The sequence below is a fragment of the Oncorhynchus keta genome, chromosome 19, assembly GCF_023373465.1.
Source record: "Oncorhynchus keta strain PuntledgeMale-10-30-2019 chromosome 19, Oket_V2, whole genome shotgun sequence".
Lineage (NCBI taxonomy): Eukaryota > Metazoa > Chordata > Actinopteri > Salmoniformes > Salmonidae > Oncorhynchus > Oncorhynchus keta.
In genome coordinates, this window is record NC_068439.1 from 58293124 (window position 1) to 58317211 (window position 24088).

Below are 24088 nucleotides of genomic sequence, written 5' to 3' on the forward strand. Positions count from 1 at the left end.
ATCTCCTCTCGATCTTGGTTCGTGCAGGTGACGGTGACCACCTCAGACAAATTGGCAGTACGCCCAGAACATTGCTCTGTGAACCAAAAGGAGTATCTCAGTTTCAAGGTCCCAGCTTTGAGAGAAGAAACCTCATAAGGTATCAATTCAGTCACATGCATGAACCAACATTAATAACGAATAATGTAAATCATGCTTTTGACTTGTTTGTGTAGCAGTATATATGGACTGAAAGGGAATGCCCTTGTCAGAGTTTTCATTAAACTTGTTTTTTGTGAACCTCTCCGGCCGTGCTCAATGGGTGACATGTCTAGTGACTATGCCAGCCAACGGAAGAACTGACATCTTTAGCTCCCAGGAATTGTGTACAGATCCTTGCAACATGGGGGCAGTGCAATGCTATTGTGTTTGTTGTCAGTACTGTATGCCTGCCCATACCATAACCCTACCACCACCACGGGGCACTCTGTTCACAATGTTGACATAAGCAAACCGCTAACCCACACAACGCCATGCACGTGGTCTGCGGTTGTGAGGCCGTTCGGACGGATTGTCAAATTCTCTAAAATGACATAGGAGGCAGCTTATGGTGGATAAATTATCATTACATTCTCTGGCAATAGCTCTGGTGGACATTCCTGCATTCAGCATGTCAATTGCACGCTCCCTCAACTTGAGACATCTGATATTTTGTTGTGTGACAAAACTTCACATTATAGTGACCTTTTATTGTCCCCAGCACAAGGTGCACCTGTGTAATGATCGTGCCGTTTAATCAGATTCTTGATATGCCACACCTGTTAGGTGGATGGATTATCTTGGCGAAGGAGAAATGTTCAACAGGGATGTAAACAAATATCTGCACAATTCGAGGGAAATAAGCTTTTTGTGCATATGGAAAATGTATGGGATATTTTATTTCAGCACATGGGACTAATACTTTACATTATGTTTTTATATTTTCTGGAAAGCTGTAACTCTGCCACTTTCCACCGCAGATGGGAAGGGCGACATAGGCGGATGCAGTGGATTGAGTTCAGCCCTTGCAAAAGTGCTATTTGCAAGCAAACCATGGGAAGACAAAAAAAGGAAACTGACTACACCATTTGTCATGCGGGGAATTGTTTTTATTGTGCACATTTACAGAACAGGATGTGTAAGTACTGCATCCTTAACGCTTACAGAACCCCCACGAGTCAATGAGTCTTCATACAGCAGACAGTCAAACATACTCATCTCAGTATTTACAGAGATTATTAGGGTAAAGCTTTTTTCCGGCCTTGCCGGGCAAGGTACAAATCTCATCTCATCTCACAGAACTGGAAACAAGGTCAGGCAGGGAAAGTAGGGGTAATACAACAAAAGAATACTTTAGTGTTATGTAAATGTCATTCTGCTTGAATGGCCACACCCATCGGATTTGTAAGAGCGTGGGTTTGATCAAGTGCTCAATTATAACACTTTCACACGCGCCTGAAGTGAAGTGGTGAGGACCCCCCTGATCATGGCTCTATGGTGAGTGAGGCCTGATGTATCTCTCTCTCACACACACACACACACACACACACACACGTTTGCCCGAAGGAGAGTTCCTTCACTCGACGAAAGCAAACGCATAGGACACTGCATCCCTGTTCATCACATACGCCACTTTCTATCTCAAATCTCAATCTATATTGGCAACGGTTGGACACATCTCTTTGGAGGAGCTGACAAGTTGAGTGAAGCTTTTTTGTAAAATAAAGTGTGTTTTTGCTGATAACTTCTATGACTAAAGCAGGGCACTTAATGTGACAAATTGTAAATAGTTAAAAAGGGTATGTTATGATAGCATGGCCCTGACGGCGCAAGAAAATTAGGGGATGAGTGCTTCATTCCGTGAGAAGATTAAAAAAGTTTTATCTTGTTTGGGAAATTTCAATAATCCAATACACTTTACTAACGAAGAGTGCTTTACCTGGGACTAAAATCCAGGAATATATGTTGAGAAATAGGTTATTTTCCATAAATAAATAAAAATAAGGCCTTTTTGTTTTGTCATGCGGAAGGGCAGTGTCAAATCCCTAAATAATCCCTATCATTTGAGAAGGGAAAGAAGCTATGATGGAAAAGTTAGGACAGTTAAAATTCCAGCTTATTTGGAAGCTACTTAGCAAGCGACCTACAGAATTGATATATCTTCATATCGATAGAGGGAAATTCAAAATCCCTGTTATGATTGTACATAACATTCAGAATATCTGGCACACCATTGTACAGACCTCAAACTGTCACCCCTCTTCACAGCAAACACAAATTCTTGACCTGTTAAACTCCTCATCATACATAACCTTTCAGTCATCATGTGCACATTCGGATAGTAGGCCTAGTTGGACAAGGTTATCACCTCATATAGCTGGCAGATTGTAACCAAATCCAGCCATGATTTACCATACAGGCTATAAAGCCTTGACTACAGATGAAACAATTTAGGTATTCAGCTCTTTCTCCCATCATAAACTTGGGATGGGGATAAATAACATTGACTCCCTTGAAGGGGGAGAATCTGAGAAGTCCAACAATGCCAGAAATATTACTGTACTCCTAATATTAAGCAAATGGCATTAATATTTTCAATTTAAAAAACTGCACTCGTATTAGTGGGCCACGAGAGCAGCAACACAGATGAATAGTAGCACACATGGGAAAATCGTTTCTGATCTGATCAAAGCAAAAATAGCCTACATTGTTTCTAGTTTAGGTTAGTTAGATTTGAAGTGTCCTGAGCATCAGTTCAAAAGATACACAAGTGACTGAAGTGACCGCCGGGAGCTGTGAGGGAGAGCCGGGCAGATCAGCTCAATCAAACCCTGCAACTGAAAGACGTTAATTTAGCCAATGAGAGGATTGCATTCAATATTCTGCAAAGGCATGCATGCTTATGATTGGACAAAACAGACTAAAGGGAGCTTCATGTCAAATTGAATGTTCATTAGTCACACGTTCATTAGTCACGTTTTCGTCAACTAAAAAGAAAACTAAATTGTTAGTTATTGTTTTTTCATGGCATCTCGCCATCATCATTAGTTTTCGTCAGGAAAAATAGCTAGACTATTATTTTGTCATAGTTATTGACTAAATTAACACTGGTACACATACACCATCCACATGTCACACACACCTATTGTACACATACAAGCACCCTCTCTCTAGTCCTTAAACCCACACACTTTCCAAACACACAAGGCCCTCTAAACTATTCACACACACACAGAAACCACAAAACACACGCACACATTACCCTCTCCAAACACACACACACATCATCAACCGTCAGAGGTAAGCACTAGGGGTGAATGTCCTGTCCGCTGTATAACTGAGCGGTGTCCAAAAAAAACACTACTGGTTAGTGCTCGATTCTCCACTGAGCCTTGTGCACCAGCTTTTCTCTCTCACACACACACACACACAGATTTAAATAAAGCTGAAAGGAGATAGTGAGAGAGCAGAGTGGGGTTTGGTCGACCGAAAAGGGGTAGCAGAGGGATCCTGTCTTTTCTGGGGTCTGTGTGTGTGTGTGTGTGTGTGTGTGTGTGTGTGTCAGTGTTGAACACTGTCCGGTGTCCCATAGCCAGGGTTACAGGGAGGAGGGGGAAACTGTGGCAGTAGGGGAGCACCAGGCCTCCCCACTCCGCCAGTCTTCGGCCACACCTGCCTGTATAGTCCAGTTTTTCACCCAAGGAAGAGGCAGAGGGGCTAAGCCAGGGAGCGCTGACGAGGTTTTATCCTGGGGTAGAGCTGCAAGGAAGAGAAAAGGTAGAGAGAGAGCGAGAGCGGTAGAGAGACAAAGATTGGTTATACATCAGAGAGGGCCAGTACTGCCAAACACAGTCACAATGGAGTTGAAAACTGGGAACAACGCATGGGCCCAGGGGTAAGCAGTGAGCAGGCATCATCCCAACAGGTGTGTGTGAGAATGTGTGCGTTTGACAGGCCTCACCCCCAGCAGGTTGCGGGGTACATAACCCTCCCTGTGGTCCAGGCGGCCCCACCACCACTCGGTCTCACTGTCGTCTTGCCGCCGCAGGATGGTAATGGCGTCGCCCTCGCCGAAAGAAAGCTCATCTGGGCTCTGGGCCTCGTACTCCCACAGCGCATACACCGCCCCCTTGTTCATCACGCCCAGCTTTTCCTGGACACCTGGTAGAACACACACAGGTACTATAGTTATCCTTACCGTAAAACTTCAGTTAAACACTGCCTGTCTCTTAATAACCAGGCAACGGTCATCTAATTAACTGCTTCAAATAAACGGCAGATCTAAATTAATTGTTCACGAGGTTACCATGAATTACCCTGAATTGTTTACAAGGTTTAATGTTTGATTTGTTACATTAAATAATTCCGTAATGACTTGAAAAAATTGCAATCTGTTTTTATTGGCAGAAAGAAACTGCTAGACCTCAGCTATTAGCTTTGGGAAAAGACACCAACAAATCTGCCAAAAATTAACAGTCAAAGAGGAGAAAAAAATTGTCTGCCAAGGAAACTTTTATTTACATTTTTTAATAGACGCATTGGTGGCTAACAGGTGAGACCGGTTAGCGAAGTGGCAAACACATCTGCTGATCGCCCTCTAGTGGCAATAGTAAGAACTGCTGAAAATGCAGAGATACATTTTTCTGTTAAGGAAACAAAAAAATGGAGGCATACTAAGACAATAAATGTGACAAGTGTGTAAATAACACAGTGCAGGAAATAATGTATTGTAATGTTTTTAAAATTGTTGAACTGCCTTCATTTTAGCCTAGGGGAGGACCATCTTCAGTGAATTTCATAAAAAAAATGTTTAGATAAAACTATACAAAATATAATCACATCACCAAATAATTCATTATAACACACTATTTTGCAAAAGGTCCACAGTAGCCTTAACAGCACTCTGGAGGACAGCTACATTCTATCCTCCTCAGAGTACATTGACTTCAATACAAAACGTAAGAGGCTCATTGTTCTCACCCACTTCCATAGTCTTACACAGCAATTATGACAACTTGCAGAGGACATCCTCAAACCTATCAGAGCTCTTGCAGCATGAACTGACACGTAGTCCACCCAATCAAAGGATCAGAAAATTAATCTAGTACTGAAAGCATAAGCTACCGCTAGCTAGCACTGTAGTGCATAAAATGTGGTGAGTAGTTTACTCAGAGAAAGACATTAGTTGAACAGTTTTGAACAATTTCATTTCTTCGTAAAAGGAGAAGCAAGAGAAAGAGATTATATTTTCTCACTTTAAGTTAGCTAGCAAATACGGCCTGCTAGTTTAGCCTACTGAAACACACAGCATCTGTTTGAGTAATGTTAGCTAGCTGGCTATGACTATCCAACACTGGAACTCTTCCAAGTTAAGGTAAGCTTTTGGTTTTACAAATTTATTGCCACGTTGCCCACCGGTGTAACTGCTTACTGACTGTATACTAACGTTACTGCATAACTTAGCGGGTTTCCTAAGGCATTAGTTCTATTAGCTATGCTGACTGACGTTATTTTAGCTAATATGGTGACAACGATGTAGGCTGTGTATAGCGGTTTGGCTTGGAAAGTTTTTCCCCCCCCCACATACAGCTGACGTTTTGCGTTTTGAAATCTACTAGTGAAGGGAAGAGGTGAAAGGAGGAGAGCGCATAACGTAGATGCGAGAAGGAATACAATGTGGCTGCTATGAAACTGAACTGTGTTTATGCGTGATCAGGGGTGTATTCATTCTGGCTATTCTATTAAAACGTTTCTGATACAGAAGCAAACGGAAAAACGGGGATTTGTCCAATAGAAACTCTCGTTTGCTAATGATTACACCCAATATCAGCTAGATGTAGGCAAGAGTGTGCAAGACCGTATTGAATGTCACTGTCTCTCCATGTGGCACAGTCTGTCACATCAAATGTGTCTCTCGACCTCTGCAACTACGTTGTAAACTTTCATTCATAGGCTAGGTTGTAGCAACCACATGATGGGTTTGGGAAAAAATGGAGTATCATGTAGTAGCCTAAACCTATCGTTGTTACATTTAACTGGGTGAATGGAATATGAATGACAGTCATCCAATATGATGTAATAGACATAAGGCCATGCTCAAAATTGTCCTTCCTCATCTGAGACGGCACTGATCGCCACTGAGGCCCACCCACTTGGGAGCCAGGCCCTCCTACTGGGGATCCAGGCCCAGCCAATCAGAATGAGTTTTTCCACATAAAGGGGCTTTATTACAGCCAGAAATACTCAGCAGCCCCCCTCAGACGATCCCGCAGGTCGTTAAATAGTTAACCAAATAGCTGCCGGACTAACTATTTAGCAGTCTTATAGCTTGGGGGTTGAAGCTGTTCAGGGTCCTGGGCCCGGTTGCATAAAATACCTTTTAATTTTTCTCTTATATTTTGCCCTATAGTTTCTTTAACTTTAAGTAAGTTGCGCAAAACTTCTTAAGGTGAATTTCCCTGTTAAATTAAGTGAAAAAGTTATGGCTGCCCTTAACTGTTTCATTCAGTATGGTAATCAATGTAAACAACATTTGTGGAGGTGAATGTTGCTTTCATCTGCTCTGGTTACAAAAAGAAAACATCAACCAGCTAGCTACTTAGCTAAACAACAGAAGTTGCACAATCCATGGCTACAAAGTTAGCTGGATACTTAGCTATAACTGCTCTGTAAGCTAGTTTGATGAATAAACCAGAAACATGCTTTATTATAACCAGTCAGTGACTTCCAAAGTGCCATTAATAACTTCACCATGCTCAAAGGGATATTCAATGTCTGCTTTAAAAAGAAAAATCTACCAACAGGTGCCATTCTTTGCGAGGCATTGGAAAACCTCCCTGGTCTTTGCTTGTAAGCAGGAAATCAAGAGAATAGCGTTATAGTCAGATTTGCCAAATGGTGGGCGAGAGAGCTTTGTATGCGTTTCTGTGTGTGGAGTAAAGGCGATCAAGAGTGTTTTAGTCTCTAGTTGCACAGGTGACATGCTGGTAGAAATTAGGTGAGATGAATTTCAGTTAAAATCACCGGCCATTAGGAGCAGCGCCTCTGAATAAGCATTTTCTTGTTTGCTTATGGCCCTATACAGCTCGCTGAGTGTCGTTTTCATGTCAGCATTGATTTGTGGTGGTAAATAGACCGCTATGGAAAACGTAGATTAAAACTCTTGGTAAATAGTACCGTCTATAGTTTATGATGAAGTATTCTAACTCAGGCGAGCAGAACCTTGAGACTTTCATTATATTAGAGATCACGCACCAACTGTTAACAAAAACACACACCTCCCCCCCTCGAGTTTACCCGAAGCTGCTGTTCTGTCGATACATAGAAAAAACAGCTAAATGTATATTATCAAATCAAATTTTATTTGTCACATACACAGGGTTAGCAGATGTTAATGCGAGTGTAGAGAAATGCTTGTGCTTCTAGTTCCGACGTCGCAGTAATATCTAACAAGTAATCTAACAATTCCCCAACTACCTAATACACACAAATCTAAAGGGGTGAATGAGAATATGTACATATAAGTATATGGATGAGCGATGGCCAAGCAGCATAGGCAAGGTGCAATAGGATGGTATAAAATACAGAATATACATGTGATATGAGTAACGTAAGATATGTAAACATTATTAGAGTGGAATTGTATAAAGTGACTAGTGATCCATTTAAGTGGCCAGTGATTTGGTCTCAATTTAGGCAGCAGCCTCTCTGAGTTGGTGATTGCTCTTTAGCAGTCTGATGGCCTTGATATAGAAGCTGTTTTTCAGTCTCTCGGTCCCAGCTTTAATGCACCTGTACTGACTTTGCCTTCTGGATGGTTGCGTTGTGAACAGGCAGGGGCTCGGGTGGTTGATGTCCTTAATGATCTTTTTGGCCTTCCTGTGACATCGGGTGCTATAGGTGCCATGGAGGGCAGGTAGTTTGCCCCTGGTGATGCGTTGTGCAGACCGCACCACCCTCTGGAGAGCCTTGCGGTTGAGGACAGTGCAGTTGCCGTACCAGGCTGTCATACAGCCCAACAGGATGCTCTCGATTGTACATCTAAAAAGATTTGTCAGGGTTTTGGGTGACAAGCCAAATTTCTTCAGCCTCCTGAGGTTGAAGAGGCGCTGTTGTGCCTTCTTCACCACACTGTCTGTGTGGGTGGACCATTTCAGTTTGTCTGCGATGTGTACGTTCTCCACTGCTGTCCCTTCGATGTGGATAGGGGGGTGCTCCCTCTGCTGTATCTTGAAGTCCATGATCATCTCCTTTGTTTTGCTGATGTTGAGTGAGCAGTTGTTTTCCTGACACCACACTCAAGTGTCCTCACCTCCTTCCTGTAGGCTGTCTCATCGTTGTTGGTAATCAAGCCCACTACTGTTGTGTCGTCTGCAAACTTGATGATTGAGTTGGAAGCGTGCATGGCCACGCAGTCGTGGGTGAACATGGAGTACAAGAGGGGGCTGAGCACGCATCCTTGTGGGGTCCCAGTGTAGTGGGTCAACGAAGTCGAGATGTTTCCTATCTTCACCACCTGGGGGCGTGTCCTTGTTCAGCCACAACTCCAAGAAACGTAGGATATTACAGCTCTTCAGGTCCTATTGATAGGATAGTCTCGAAAGGATCTTGTCCACTTTGTTCTTGAGATTATACGTTCGCCAATAGAATGGAGGGTAGAGGTGGTTTATTCACTCGCCGACATATACTGAACAAAAAAACAATATGCAACCATTTCAAATATTTTACTGAGTTAAAGTTCATAAAGGGAAATCAGTCAATTGAAATAAATTCATTGGGCTCTAATGTATTGATTTCGCATTACTGGGAATACAGATACGCATCTGTTGGTCACAGATAAAAAAATATATACAGGTATATACAGTGGGGCAAAAAAGTATTTAGTCAGCCAGCAATTGTGCAAGTTCTCCTGCTTAAAAAGATGAGCCCCCCACTGTATTTAAAAAAGGGAGGGGATTCTACAGCATAGAGGTGATCAGGCTGTTGATTGTGGCCTGTGGAATGTTGTCCCACACCTTTTCTATGACTGTGCGAAGTTGCTGGATATTGTCGGGAACTGGAACACGATGTCGTACATGTCGAACGAGAGCATCCCAAACATGCTCAATGCGTGACATCTCTGGCGAATATGCAAGAACTGGGACATCTTCAGCTTCCAGGAAATGTGTACAGATCCTTGCGACATGGGGCAGTGCAATATTATGGTGAAACATGAGGTGATGGCGGCAGATGAATGCCACGAAAATGGGCCTCAGGATCTCGCCATGACATCTGTGCATTCAAATTGCCATCGATAAAATGCAATTTTCTACATTGTCCGTAACTTATGCCTGCCCATACCATAGCCCCACTGCCACCACGGGGCACTCTGTTCACAACACTGACATCTGCAATCTACTAGCCCACAAGACACCATACATGTATGTGGTGGCTTATGGTAGAGAAATTAACATTCAATTCTCTGGCAACAGTTCTGGTGGACATTCCTGCAGTCAGCATGACAATTGCACGCTCCCTCAACTTGAGACATCTGTGGCATTGTGTTGTGTAACAAAATTGCACATTTTAGAGTGGCCTTTTATTGTCCCCAGCACAAGATGCACCTGTGTAATGATCATGCTCTTTAATCAGCTTCTTTATATGCCATGGATTATCTTTGCAAAGGAGAAAAGCTCACTAACAGAGATGTAAACAAATTTGCGCCCAAAATTTGAGAGAAATGCGCTTTGTGTGTATGGAACATTTCTGGGATCTTTTATTTCAGCTCAAGAAACATGGGACCAACACTTTACGTACTGCGTTTATATTTTTGTTCAGTGTAGTTTTATCAGGGTGCCCGCATTTCCGCCTCACTTACGCTGTCTCTTTCTTCTCAGAGTCTCGGTAATTAGAGCCTGGTTTGGGGTAAGCATTATGTCCTGCGCCACCGACTCATTGAAGTAGAACTCTTCATCCAAATCGAGGTTAGTGATGGCTATTCTGATGTTTAAATGCTATTTTCGGTCTTAGGAAACAAGGGCAGAAACAGCTCCAAAAAAAAGTTACGATCAGCGCGAAAAACCCCAAAATAGCAGAATTGGTCAGGAAGCTATCCAATCCAGCGACATTCTAATTTGTTTCACGCTGTTGGAGAGCATGGTAGCCAGGGTACCAAAACAGAAGAGAAGTTGAACCTCCTCTTCAACACTCTTAGTTGTGGAAATTGCCCCACTATGCTGTTTACTTTCTGCATCTACATCCTATTGCTGAGTCTACCTTTAAGAATATATATACACAAATATATTCTAGTCGTCTAGTCACCCTATGGGCCCTGCTCAAAAGTAGTGCACTAGATAGGGAATAGGGTACCATTTTGGATGCAGTGGGAGACCCGGTCAATGTAATTCCCTGCAACAATGAACCTCTAGTATTCTCACCGTACAGAAACTGAGAGCACTGGATGTAGCCCTCCTCCATCTCTTCACACTTGTCTGCCGCAGTCTCCACGTCGCTGATGGTGCTGGCGAAGATAGCCGCCCCTGACTCCACCAGCAACTTGCACAGGTGAACGCTGTTACAGGAGGCTGCACAGTGCAGGGGTGTCCTGTAGAGAGACACACACAAAATGGAGGGGTTACAATAGTTCCATGGAGACCAATCACCTCTAGGGAAGTTAATCCTAGGCAATAAAAAACACAACCGTGACTGAGGCTTCTTCAGAATTGGAGCTTTTGTCTGTATGTACATTGTGTATGCTACAAAATGAAGGACATTGTATGCTGTCTCATTGAGGACATTCATGCGTTTATCTATTCTGCAGTGACAATGTATGAAAAGAGCTGTGCTCTGGTAATAAATAGGGGGTTCCTTGGTGCAGGCGAGTGGATGAATTGTTTATGTAAATACAACACGATGAAAGCAAGTATGTCACAAAAAGCAAAATCTCAACATAACTGAAGCCTTGTTTTTGGAGTCGTGACTGAAGCTAAACAGACGCAAATAAGGGAATTCTGTCTTAACCTGAGATTGCAGAGCGCCAAATTCAAACACAGAAATACTCTATAAAAATTCAGAAAAGATACAACTATTTTACATAGGTTTAAAGATGAACTTCTTTTGAATCCAAGCACGGTGTCATATTTAAAAAATGCTTTACGGCGAAAGCATACCGTACAATTATTTGAGAACATAGCCCGAGAGGCAAATCATTACAAACAGTAACCAGCCAAGTAGAAGAGTTACACAGGTCAGAAATAGAGATCAAATTAACCCCTTACCTTTGATGATCTTCATATGTTTGCACACAGAAAACATACATTTATTCAATAAATGTTCCTTTGTTCAATAAAGTCTCTCTTTATATCCGAAAACCTCTGTTTTGTTTGCGCGTTTTCTTCCGTAATTCACAGGCTCAAACGCAGTCACAACAGGCAGACAGAAAATCCAAATTGTATCCGTAAAGTTCATAGAAACATGTCAAATTATGTTTATATTCAATCCTCAGGTTGTGTTTAGCCTAAATAATTGATAATATTTCAACCGGACAATAAAGTCATCAATATAAAAGGTAAACAAGAAAGGCACTCAGTCGCACGCATGAAAAAGCTCTGTGACACGGTAGTGTCCACTCATTCAGGCTGCTCTTACTCCCTCATTTTTCAGAATACAAACCTGAAACCATTTCTAAAGACTGTTGACATCTAGTGGAAGGCATAGGAACTGCAATTTGAGTCCAAAGTCGATGGATACTGTAATGGCATTGAATAGAAAGAAAAAAAATATATATCCTACTTCCTGAATGGATTTTTCTCTAGTTTTCGCCTGCAAAATCAGTTCTGTTATACTCTCAGACATTATTTTAACAGTTTTGGAAACTTTCTTTTATCCAAATCCTATCTTCTGGGCCTGAGAAGAAGGCAGTTTAATTTGGGCATGCTTTTCATCCAAAATTCCAAATGCTGCCCCCTAACCTAGAGAAGTTAAAGGGATAGTTCACTCAAACTCTATTGTAGTATTATGTACATTTGTTCACTGTGTTAATACAATCCTCAAAAAGTGTCCATGTCAGCAGTCAAGTTTTCAAGTACTGCACTTTAAGTATAGAAGAAAAACGGTGACGCATGAGCGACCTCTTTAAGGTCCCTTGTGTGCAGGTGGTGTGTGGCTGCTCACCAGCCGTCGCTGTCGGCAGCGTTGACGTTTACTCCGAAGTCGAGCAGGAACTTGACAATGTGGTGGTGTCCGGCGCACACTGCGTTGTGTAGCGGGGTTATGCCCTCGTCGTTGGCCGTGCTGGGGTTCTTCACCTGGGGAAGAACACAGGGGTGAGCTGGTCCCAATTTGATCCCTACACAGAAGTGGATTGAGTTCCATTTATTTTCTAAGAGCATTTCTAAGAGTTCAGAAGTCGAGTGACACGCCAAGACCCCACGGGGGACCAGTATGAAAATGTATACACTCACGACTGTAAGTTGCTCTGGATAAGAGCGTCTGCTAAATTACTCAAATAAACAAATTGTGTATGCGAGCGACAGAGTCAGACCTCGTAGATAATCCTCTGCACCAGGTCAAACTCGCCCTCCAGTGAGGCATCCAGCAGCAGCGCCAGGGGGTTGAACTTCACCCTCAGGCCGTGACCCGTCCGCTCCGAGTTCGGCTTCTTCAGGTTAGTTCGCTTCTCCTGTAGGGGAAGGATGGGAAGAGACCATTAGGAAAGAGTATGTGCAAACACAGACAGACATGCGTATGTATGTCACAGGTGGGTCTGAACCCCATGCTCCGGAAACCAACATCTTAACCAATAAACCAAGAGTCCAACTCACCGCTGCTACATGAACATGCATACTGTCGCTGTGTGTGTGTTTTGTGAAAGCCTCACCACTTGCTGTGAGGGGGTGGTGGCAATCTCCTCTGGAGAGCTGACCTCAGGCACAGGGCTAGGCAGGGTGGCCACCGAGACTCCCCCTAGGTTATTGTTGTTGGTATCCTCCGAGGCCTCCGGGGCAGGGGGGCTGATCACCTCGGGGGCCGGTGGTGGGGGCAGCAGCTTGTTGTCATTGGCGTCAGGCGGCGGCAGGGGCTCTGAGGACGACCCCTCTGCCACGGCTGGTGGTGGGGGAGGGAGTGAGTCCTCACATGGCGGGTTCCCGTTGTCGGCGTCTGCCAACGAGTCACCGGGGTAGTCGGGTGGGTTGGCGGGCTGGTAAAATGGCGTGCCGCCTGCTCCAGCACCACCACCCTCCATGCCGCCAGCCAGGGTATTGAAGCGCTGGTAGAGCAGCTTCTGGATGTTGGGCCCGGCTGGGCCCTCTGGCTCAGTGATGGAGCTTCGCTTCTTGAGGGGCCGTGGGGCGTTCGCCAGCTTCTTGCGAAGTATTTCCAGGTCGGCGTCGCTTTGGTAGCGAAGGGGTGAGTGGGCCATGGGGGTGAGCTTGGTGGGGCTGAGGGGTCGCGGGATATTCTCCACATTGGGCGGGGGGGTATCCGGGGCCCCGTCTATGTCAGGGCCCTCTCTGTCCCCAGTGTCCTCACCGGCCGGCCCCTGGAGACCGGGGAAGGGCCCCCCTGTCAGCATAAAGGGCAGGGGGGAGGGCGGCGTGGAGCCGGAGGGGAGAACGGGCTTCCCGTACACTGGACACACACACACACGCGAGGGAAAAACAAACAATGATGTACTTCCCTGGAAAATACAAATAACGTACTTGCTCGCAGACTCGCTTTCATAAATTAACGATAAGGAATTACTGGATACTCAAACCTCAACAGTTAATGCATTAATAATCAAAAGCAAGAATATTCACAGCACTGCAAAATATTTAAACAGACTTTAGTCTCATTTGATTTTGAGTTAAGCCCCTGCACCCATGTCCTTCCTTCATTTTACCCAGACACCAACCTGATCCAATAATTCCAAAACACACCTTTCTTTCCTGTCAATGATCTGTAAGTGATTGGGTAAGTTAAAGGATGGTGTTCACCATATTGCTTTCACTTAACCAACCTTGACAAATCAGTTCCTCTAGGATGAAAAGATGCATAGTACAGGTACAACATCAAAGGGTGCGTCCCAATAATACCTTGTTTCTCCTGAAGTGTGCACTCGTTCCCTATTTCCCACAAATCTAATAGCATTGGATTGGTGGAGGCATAGGCTAGTGAGTTTCCGCCATCATTTGTATACCAAATCAGTGAAGGGAAGTGAATAAGTGCACACTGGTCTAAAGAAAGATAATTGGATAAGGAACACTCATTCACTCCCACATGGCCCCTGCTCGTACCTGCTTTGAGCGCAGGCTTGAGCGGGTAGCTCTTGGGCGCCGCCTGCTGGAGGTACATGTGGTAGATGGAGCTGGAGTTCATGGTGGCCGGGCCCTTGCGTGGCGACTGGGGCCGGGAGCCTCTGTCTGGGACGAAAGGGCGCACCGCAATGGCCAGGACAGGGTCAGGCCGATCCCGGGAAGACCCGGTGGGAAGAGAGGTGAGTTGGGCTGGAAGGTTGGGCTGGGGGGCACCGATATGCGCTGCTGGATCTGCTGGGAGGAGGAGCCGGTGGAGGGGGGAACACGGGGCCAGACAGGGCCGGGGGGGTTGGGGAGCTGGCCTGGCCGGCGGTCCAGAGAACTGGTGGAGCCGGCAGAAGTTAGATGGGAGCCGTAGGGAGGGGGCTGGGGCTTGGAAGGGGCCACCGGGGAGGAGATAGTCATCTTGTTGGAGTCCAGCACCTTGGTCGAGGCAAACAATTATTCAATATCATCAAATACATCTCCAAACTAATTTTGGATGAAGCGCTGTCCCAACTATTTGAACTGTTATAGTTATTTGGGGAAATGTTGCATGCTGTGAGGCGTTGTTTTGAGGAGAAAACTTTTTTAGTTAAGATACTTACTATTCTGTTAGTCAGCACCCCTCCAATATTTTTGGGTGTGCGTCAAATCATGATTTTTATTAAAGCTTTACGAACAACAAACAATGTCAAAGTAATGACTGACCTTGTCTGCTGTGGTAGCAGCAGGGGAGCCCGGAGGGGGAATCTTTCCCTGTGTGTCTGGCCCAGACTCTGGCCAGTCGGGGGGCTTGAGAGAGGCATTGCCCTTGCCAAGGGTGGGCCAGCCAGCATCATTTGCTAAGGGTGGAGAGGGGAGAATGGGGCACACTGAGTGTGGTCTAAGAGAGTTACCTGTGAGAATGTTGTTAAAGCAGAGACTGCTTTAGAACTCTCTAGATAGGGATACAGCACATCTGTATAGACCAGTGTTTCCCAATCCTTGTCCCGAGAAGCCAAACGCACACTTTGCACGGACCAGGATTGGGAAGGAGTATACTGACTGGTATGAATGTTTGCCATGGTGGGGTGAGTGTAAAAGATGATACTGCTACACTGGGCAGGCAAATGCAGTAGTGTTGAGAGTGTTCGTTTAACAAAAGAGCTAGCTGGTACGCTACAGAGTACAGACACTGTTGCTGGGTGAAAGGAGACGTACTTAGGGTCCTGTTCAATGGAAACCAGTTACTAGTTGGTGGGGCAAGGAACAAAATACTTTGTCGTTTCACACAGTAAGCATGGTTTGACACTGCTGACATGGATTCAAATGCACATACACTATATACACACACACACAAAAGTATGTGGACACCCTTTCAAATGAGTGGATTTGTGTATTTCAGCCACATCCGTGTATAAAATCAAGCACACAGCCATACAATCCCCATACACAAACATTGGCAGTAGAATGGCCTTACTGAAGAGCTCAGTGACTTTCAATGTGGCACAGCCATAGGATGCCACCTTTCCAACAAGTCAGTTTGTCAAATTTCTGTTCTGCTAAAGCTGCCCCGATCAACAGTAAGTGCTGTTATTGTGAAGTGGAAACGTCTAGGAGCAACAATGGCTCAGCCGCGAAGTGGTAGGCCACACAAGCTCACAGAACAGCACTGCAGAGTGCTGAAGCGCATAAAAAAAAGTCCTCAGTTGCAACACTCACTATCGAGTTCCAAACTGCCTCTGGAAGCAACAATAAGTGCTCCTCGGGAGCATCATGAAATGGGTTTCCATGACCGAACAGCCGCACACAAGCCTAAGATCACCATGCCACTTTTTGGCTGGAGTGGTGTAAAGCTCTCTGTCTGGAGCAGTGGCAACACGCTTCACCATCTGGCAGACTTACGGACGAATCTAGATTTGGCGAATTCCATCAGAACAGTACCTGCCCCAATGCATAGTTCCAACTGTACAGTGTGCTGGAGGAGGAATAATGGTCTGGGGCCATTTTCCATGTTTCGGGCAAGGCCACTTAGTTCCAATGAAGCGAAATGTTAGCGCTAAAGCATACAATGACATTATAGGCGATTCTGTGCTTTCATCTTTGTGGCAACAGTTTGTGGCAGGCCCTTTCCTGTTTCAACATGACAATGCCCCTGTGCACAAAGCGAGGTCCATACAGAAATGGTTTGTCGAGATCTGTTTGGAAGAACTTGACTGGCCTGCACAGAGCCCTGACCTCAACCCCATCGAACACCTTCGGGATGAATTGGAATACCGACTGCGAGCCAGGCCTAATCACCCAACATCAGCACCCAACCTCACTAATGCTGGTGGCTGAATGGAAGCAAGTCCCCGCATCTAGTGGAAAGCCTTCCCAGAAGAGTGGAGGCTGTTATTACAGCAAAGGGGTCCAATTCCATATTAATGCCGATAATTTTGGAATGAGAAGTTCGATGAGAAGGTGTCCACATACTTTTGGTTATGTAGTGTACTTACTAATGGTGACAATTTCATAGTGCCAAATTACTGTGCAAAGTTTAAAACATACCATAAACCTCATTATGATGCAGCGTAATTTAATTAGAACATTTTCTTCAACAATGTTATAAAGAGGTGACTATTAATGTATTATGCAGTTTATTCAAATAATTGCCTCCCTATACATTGTTAAATGAAAAAGTTTTAAATTAAATCATGCTGCCAGATTATGACGTTTAGTCATTTTTGCACTATGAAAATTTTGCCACAAGTATAGTAGCTCTATCATTCTGTCAGCAAAGATTAGGAAAGGGAAACGGGAGAGGGGGAAAGAGACAAATAAATGTAAAAAAATATAGAACAATTTATCATTTCTGAAATACAGTGCATTCAGAATGTATTCAGACCTGGATTTCTTCACACTTTGTTACATTATAGCCTTAATCCAAAATGGATTAAATAGTTTCCCTCAATTGACACACAATACTCCATGACAAAGCAAAAACAGGTTTTTAGGGGGGAAAAAAGTGATATCCAATTTACATTAGTATTCAGACCCTTTACTCAGTACTTTGTTGAAGCACCATTGGCAGTGATTACTGCCTCGAGTCTTCTTGGGTATGACGCTACAAGCTTGGCACAGCTGCAAAGTTTCTCCCATTCTTCTCTGCAAGGCTATTTTCAGGTCTCTACAGATATGTTTGATTGGGTTCAAGTCTGGGCTCTGACTTGTTCAGAAGTCACAACTGTGTTGTCTTGGTTGTGTACTTAGGGTCGTTGTCCTGTTGAAAGGTAAACCTTTGCCCCAGTCTGAAGTCCTGAGCAGGTTTTCATCAAGGATCCCCACAGCATGATGCTGCCACCACCATGCTTCATCGTAGGGATGGTGCCAGGTTTCCTCCAGACGTGACACTTGGCATTCAGGACGAGTTCAATCTTGGTTTTGTCTGACCAGAGAATCTTGTTTCTCATGGTCAGAGTCTTTTAGGTGCCTTTTAGAAAACTCTAAGCGGGATGTCGTGCCTTTTGCTGAGGAGTGTCTTCCGTCTGGCCACTCTACCGTAAAGGCCTGATTGGTGGAGAGCTGCAGAGATGGCTGTACTTCTGGAAGGTTCTCCCATCTCCACAGAGGAACTCTGGAACTCTGTCTGATTGCTCAGTTTAGCTGGGTGGCCAGCTCTAGGAAGAGTCTTGGTGGTTTCAAACTCCTTTCATTTAAGAATGGAGGCCACTGCATTCTTGGTGACCGTCAATGCTGCAGACTTTTTGTGGTACCCTTCCCCAGATCTGTGCCTCGACACAACCCTGTCTCGGAGCTCTACAGACAATTCCTTCGCACTCATGGCTTGGTTTTTGCTCTACAAACTCTGGGACCATATATAGACAGGTATATATGCCTTTTCAAATCATGTCCAATCAACTGAATTTACCACGATGGAATCCAATCAAGTTGTAGAAACATCTCAAGGGTGATCAATGGTAACAGGATGCACCTGAGCTCAATTTCAAGTCTCATAGCCAATGGTCTGAAAACCTATTTACATGTTTTATACATCTGCAAAAAAATCTAAAAACCTGTTTATGTTAGTCATTATGGGGGAAAAAAATGAATTTAAATTCATTTTAGAATAAGGCTGTAGCATAAAATGTGGAAAAAGTCAAGGGGTCTGAATACTTTCCGAATGCACTGTATCATGATTTGAAAATCCCCCTGTAGAGTGGGATTCAATGGCTCCCCCACCAGTTCCCTGCGTCGTATTCAAATTTGTCCAATAAGAAAAGCCTGTTTTGGTTTTCCGTCTCAAAACATTTCGCTTTGGTGTGCACTAATAATTACGACCATGATGTTGAGCCGTTTTGTCTCTCCTGTCATCCCCCAATTTCCACCAAGTTTTCAAATGTGGCTCCTTCAACACAACTGGTGCCATTCAATTAAGTAGGAACTTGTCCTTCATATGCTCAACTTCGAAGCTGAAAATGCTAATTTAGTCAACAAACTTTGTTGTTGTTATAAAAGTAATCAAATTACATTTTGTAATTCTAAAAGCTGGAGAACAGCAGTATTCATTTATCCAAATTCTTAAACCATAAATTTTAGGAAGCGCTAAAGATAGTTGAATATACACATCCTTATCGGCCAGTCCAATTGTGACCATTTTAAACATACATGACTTAAAGTCAGACTCAGTAAGTCTAGTTCATGAAGTCAAAAATAAAAATGGCAAATTTGTTATTCTGGTTTAACATTTCTCTAAACAGATAGTAAGTAAAGTAAGTAGCCTTGCACAAGCCTTAAGCAGAATGGCTCATATCTCCTGTTTCTGTAATGTGAGGCAGCTTGATGTACAAGTACACCCCCTGGAAAGGACACTGGTCTATCGCAGTGCAAAATTGACAGATTAAAGCTTAATAACTATTTAAATGCTCTATCACTGCTACTCGTGAGGGGAATGGTTAGGTGGGTTATGGAAAGGTCAAAGATCCGAGCACAACTTTACTGAGCTGGCTTTAGAGGTAAATTTGACGCCATTGATCCAGGTATCAAGAGCGGAGGAGCGCAGTGAACTTCCTCAGAGTAGCTAGTCGCGCGCGCACGCTCAGGATCAGCAGTGCTTTGCTGTCTAACATCTTGAAAGCACCCACACCAAACCTTTTTCAAGGTTATTTTTTTGTTTGCATTAGCACCAAATGGTGGTGTTCTTGAACAATCCACACCCGTGTCTAATGTGATAGGATGACTTTTTAGTTATTTTAATAGTGATTCCATAATTGCTTAATTAAACATGATCTTATTTCTGTTGTTAACTTAATAGGAGCACGAGGTAGAGTCAGGTATTACTGTTGGATAAAAGCCTACACAGACAACAGCCCTTGTAGGGTAATATTGATTGCTGTAATAGGAATGGTTCTAGATGTCCATGTGTCTGAGTGTGCGCCACGTTTGTGAGCTGTGACTGTAATATGATCACTTAACAACAAATACATAAAAAAACAGTATTATGTTTAGTAGAAGATAAGTTGTCTCAATATATCCGACTTGCCGCCTCATCAAAAATAAAATACACCTGCTAGCCAGCACCATGGAGAGCTGCATAATTTTATTATTATTAAGTTTTGACTAGTTTATTTTACAGTTGAAGTCAGAAGTTTACATACACCATAGCCAAGTACATTTAAACTCAGTTTTTCACAATTCCTGACATTTAATCATAGTAAAGAATCCCTGTCTTAGGTCAGTTTGGATCACCACTTTATTTTAAGAATGTGAAATGTCAGAATAATTGTAGAGAGAAATATATATTTCAGCTTTTATTACTTTCATCACATTCCCAGTGGGTCAGAAGTTTACATACACTCAATTAGTATTTGGTACCATTGCCTTTAAAATTGTTTAACTTGAGTCAAATGTTTTGGGTAGCCTCTCACAATAAGTTGGGTGAATTTTGGACCATTCCTCCTGATAGAGCTGGTGTAACGGAGTCAGGTTTGAGGTCAGGGCTTTGTGATAGCCACTCCAATACCTTGACTTTGATGTCCTTAAGCCATTCTGCCACAACTTTGGAAGTACGCTTGGGGTCATTGTCCATTTGGAAGACCCATTTGCAACCAAGCTTTAACTTCCTGATGGATGTCTTGAGCTGTTGCTTCAATATATCTACAATTCTCCTGCCTCATGTAGCCATCTATTTTGTGAAGTGCACCAGTCCCTTCTGCAGTAAAGCACCCCCACAACATGATGCTGCAACCCCCGTGCTTCACGGTTGGGATGGTGTTCTTCGGCTTGATTGCAAGCCTCCCCCTTTCTCCTCCAAACATAACGATGGTCATTATGGCTAAATTGTTCTATTTTTGTTTCATCAGACCAGAAGACATTTCTCCAAAAAGTACAATCTTTGTCCCCATGTGCAGTTGCAAACCGTGGTCTGGCTTTTTAATTGCGGTTTTGGAGCAGTGGGTTCTTCATTGCTGAGCGGTTTCAGGTTATGTCAATATAGGACTCGTTTCTGTGGATATAGATACTTTTGTACTGGTTTCCTCCAGCATCTTCACAAGGTCCTTTGCTGTTCTGGAATTGATTTGCACTTTTCTCACCAAAGTACGGTCCTCTCTAGGAGACAGAACACGTCTCCTTCCTGAGCGGTATGACGGCTGCGTGGTCCCATGGTGTTTATACTTGCGTACTATTGTTTGTACAGATGAATGTGGTACCGTCAGGTGTTTGGAAATTGCTCCCAAGGATGAAACAGACTTGGAGGCCTACCACTTTTTTTCTGTCTTGGCTGATTTCCCCATGATGTCAAGCAAAGAGGCACTGAGTTTGAAGATAGGCCTTGAAATACATCCACAGGTACACCTCCAATTGACTCAAATTATGTCAGAAGCTATCAGAAGCTTCTAAAACCATGACATCATTTTCTGGAATTTTCCAAGCTGTTTAAAGGCACAGTCAACATAGTGTATGTAAACTTCTGACCCACTGGAATTGTGATACAGTGAATTATAAGTGAAATAATCTGTCTGTAAACAATTGTTGGAAAAATTACTTGTGTCGTGCACAAAGTAGATGTCCTAACAGACTTTCCAAAACTATAGTTTGATAACAAGAAATGTGTGGAGTGGTTGAAACAACGAGTTAATGACTCCAACCTAACTGTATGTAAACTTCAGACTTCAACTCTGTTGTATTAGCATATCGTATTATCAGACTTTGTATCTGTTGTATTAGCCTTAAAACAAACAAAAAAACGTTGACATTATGAGCTAGAGTTTCCGAATGTGTAAAGGCCAGTGTCTAAGTCGCATGCTGAAGATCCTGCCCACTACTGCAGAGGTAAGGTTCAAAGGGCCGTCCATCCCTCCCACTAGGCAACCGCTCCAGGGTGAAGTTTCCCCTTGGTACAGATCTAGGACCAGCATCCTATCCAGGATCAGTGTCTAGGGACTACACCTACGCAACCTGCCACACTCACGGGACATGCCGTCCGAGCCACCCGAGCGCGCCTCTGGAGGGGAAGGGGGCAGTGGGTCCACCACGATGTCTAAATCAGACACCTTCCAAGGGCCGAGGGGCTTTCGCACTGTGTCCGCCCCTGGACGAACGTGGTAGATAGGGATAGGAGTAGGGGTGTCACCCCCCCCAGTGGAACAAAGACAATCACAGGACACCACAGCACGGGAGAGGGAAAGAAGGAAATAACAGAGGGAGGGAAACACAGGATACACCACAGAGTAAAAAAGGGGAGAGAAGAAGGTTAGAGGAGGAGAGAGATAGAAAGAAAAAAGTAATGAAGGAGTATCAACTGTAAAGCCTGTAAGGAGAGAGACATGGGCTTCAGGATCACTGGAGATGGTGATCATGGGGGACCAGAGGATTTGAGACTGGGAGGCTGCTCTTCAGCCTCCTGATGGATACTGCCTGCTCTGGGCAGTTTAAATATTTAAGCCAGATGAAAATTGTCCTTTGTAGTGTTAAATTATGCTCCCCCATCAGATTTGTGGATGCAGTTTAATGGTAAAACAAAAGAAAATATTTAACAGATATCCATGACATTTGGTAGAAATATTGTATCAGATTTACAGGGGAAATTACCATGCAAATGTGTAGTCCTAACTGTCTGATAATGACTTGGACCAGGGATGCAGCACTCTTGTGTTTGCTGGTTTTTGGTATTTTAAAATCAGTACCTGTTCTAAACCATGCATGCCTGGGACAATTGGTGATGTGAATTCATCAATTGAGTTCCTGGGGGAAAACACAAGGACTACAGTTGTTCACGGATGGCTAGGAAGCTCAGTAATTAGTCTGTCTTCATGTGTCTGTCCCAACCACTACCATACATCCATTGTCAAGTCATTATGGCTGTCTTGAAGTAGAGCCAAAGACAGAAAGAGTACAAATGTAAAGAGATCATCTCCTTTTCTCTTAGATAAAAGTTGAGTCATAGGAGAAAGCATGACAGAGCAACAAAGACAGGTGAGTAATATGTCAGGTTATTAGAAAACCAACCACACAGTGTGCTCCGAGGATAAGTTTGATTTAAGTACAGATCTAGGATCAGCTTCCAGTGCCCCAATCCTAACCTTAAGCATTAGTGGGAATAATGCAAAACTGACCCAAGATCAGCATCTAGGGGCAACTACACCCTATACCATACCGGGTGAAGTGTCCATGATGGCAAGATAGACCAACCTGATTTGGAGCGGGCATGATTGGCTGGGGCGTTGACACCCAGCGTCTGGGGTTTCATAGGTTCGGGGGGTCCAGTGTAGCCTCCCTCTTGTCTACCCGGCAGAGGGACCTGAATGTAGGGGCCCACGGCTGCCACCCGGCCCAGAGTCCCTGGGGCCGGCTGGGGAGAGGGAGGCCCGTTGGTCTTGTTTAGCTTTAGGGAGAAAGAGGGGACCACGGAGAGAAAGCGTTGTGGAGGGAGGAGAGCGAGAGGGGACCACAGATAAAAAGGGATGGGGAAAGCGAGGGGGGACCACAGAGAAAGGGAAGATGGAAGGAGAGATTAGGGTTAGTATCAATATGAAGTAATGGATCCCATCGTAAGTGTGTGTATTGATGTGTATTGAGTCTTGTTATTCTTTTCTTGTATTCGGTCCTGTTCAAGGGAATACACTATCCTGGGTTCTAATCTGTTTCTGCTCTCTTGCCAACTGCTTAGGCATCGGCAATGATAGACAGGGAGTTGGCATGATGCTGATAGCAAACAGATTGGCACTTCACCAGCTTTTGAATGTCCCAAAAGAGCCAACAGAAGTGAGCTTACCCATACATATTACAGGTGGGTAGGAGATTGTTTGTGTCCATGTTGTGCACTCCTAACCCAGGTTTTTATTGTAAGAGGCTATATTAATGCATATTTGCCGTGTGTGTGTGTGTTTTCCTTAGTGTCAGTGTGTTTGTGCATTGTCCGTTCCTAGCCTTACAGGTAAGTTCTCTTTTTGACGTGCCTCAGCTTTTTTCTTATAGAGGCGCTCCCGCAGCTCGCCGATGCGCTTGTCCATGAGGGTCACCTCCATGTTGCGTTTGTTGAGCAGATCCTTTTGCTGCTGCAGCTTGCTGTTCTGATCCTGGTTCAGCTTGTTCCGGATCTGAGGGTGACACACACACACACACACAGAATAGGAAGACAAAGAGTTAGCACACAGGTATGAATATGGGAAGTAAAAATAGGCCCACACGCATGTGTGCCCAAACATAACCCTAATAATCCAAAAGTATATTTAGCATCTATTTCCATCTCGTTTGCTGTCCACAAGCAGCAGGCCGCAGAGTTGTTTCCCCATTGTGAAGTTTTTAAGTTGCACTTTTCTGAAAAGCGCATCAGTTCACACAGAAGAAACAGC

At 44.1% G+C, this 24088-nt stretch overlaps 1 protein-coding gene across 1 annotated transcript in view; it reads right to left on the reverse strand.

Moving 5' to 3' along the window:
* Positions 1–1105: 1105 nt before the first annotated feature.
* Positions 1106–24088, reverse strand: part of ppp1r13bb (protein phosphatase 1, regulatory subunit 13Bb) — a 73270-nt gene continuing 50287 nt past the window's right edge. The window contains 12 exon segments of the mRNA XM_035794017.2: positions 1106–3777; positions 3980–4179; positions 10434–10600; positions 12169–12302; positions 12539–12676; positions 12875–13626; positions 14274–14471; positions 14474–14717; positions 14985–15118; positions 21706–21825; positions 22926–23118; positions 23693–23833. Of these exon segments, the coding sequence (XP_035649910.2) occupies positions 3736–3777; positions 3980–4179; positions 10434–10600; positions 12169–12302; positions 12539–12676; positions 12875–13626; positions 14274–14471; positions 14474–14717; positions 14985–15118; positions 21706–21825; positions 22926–23118; positions 23693–23833 (2463 nt within the window). The 3' untranslated portion in view covers positions 1106–3735.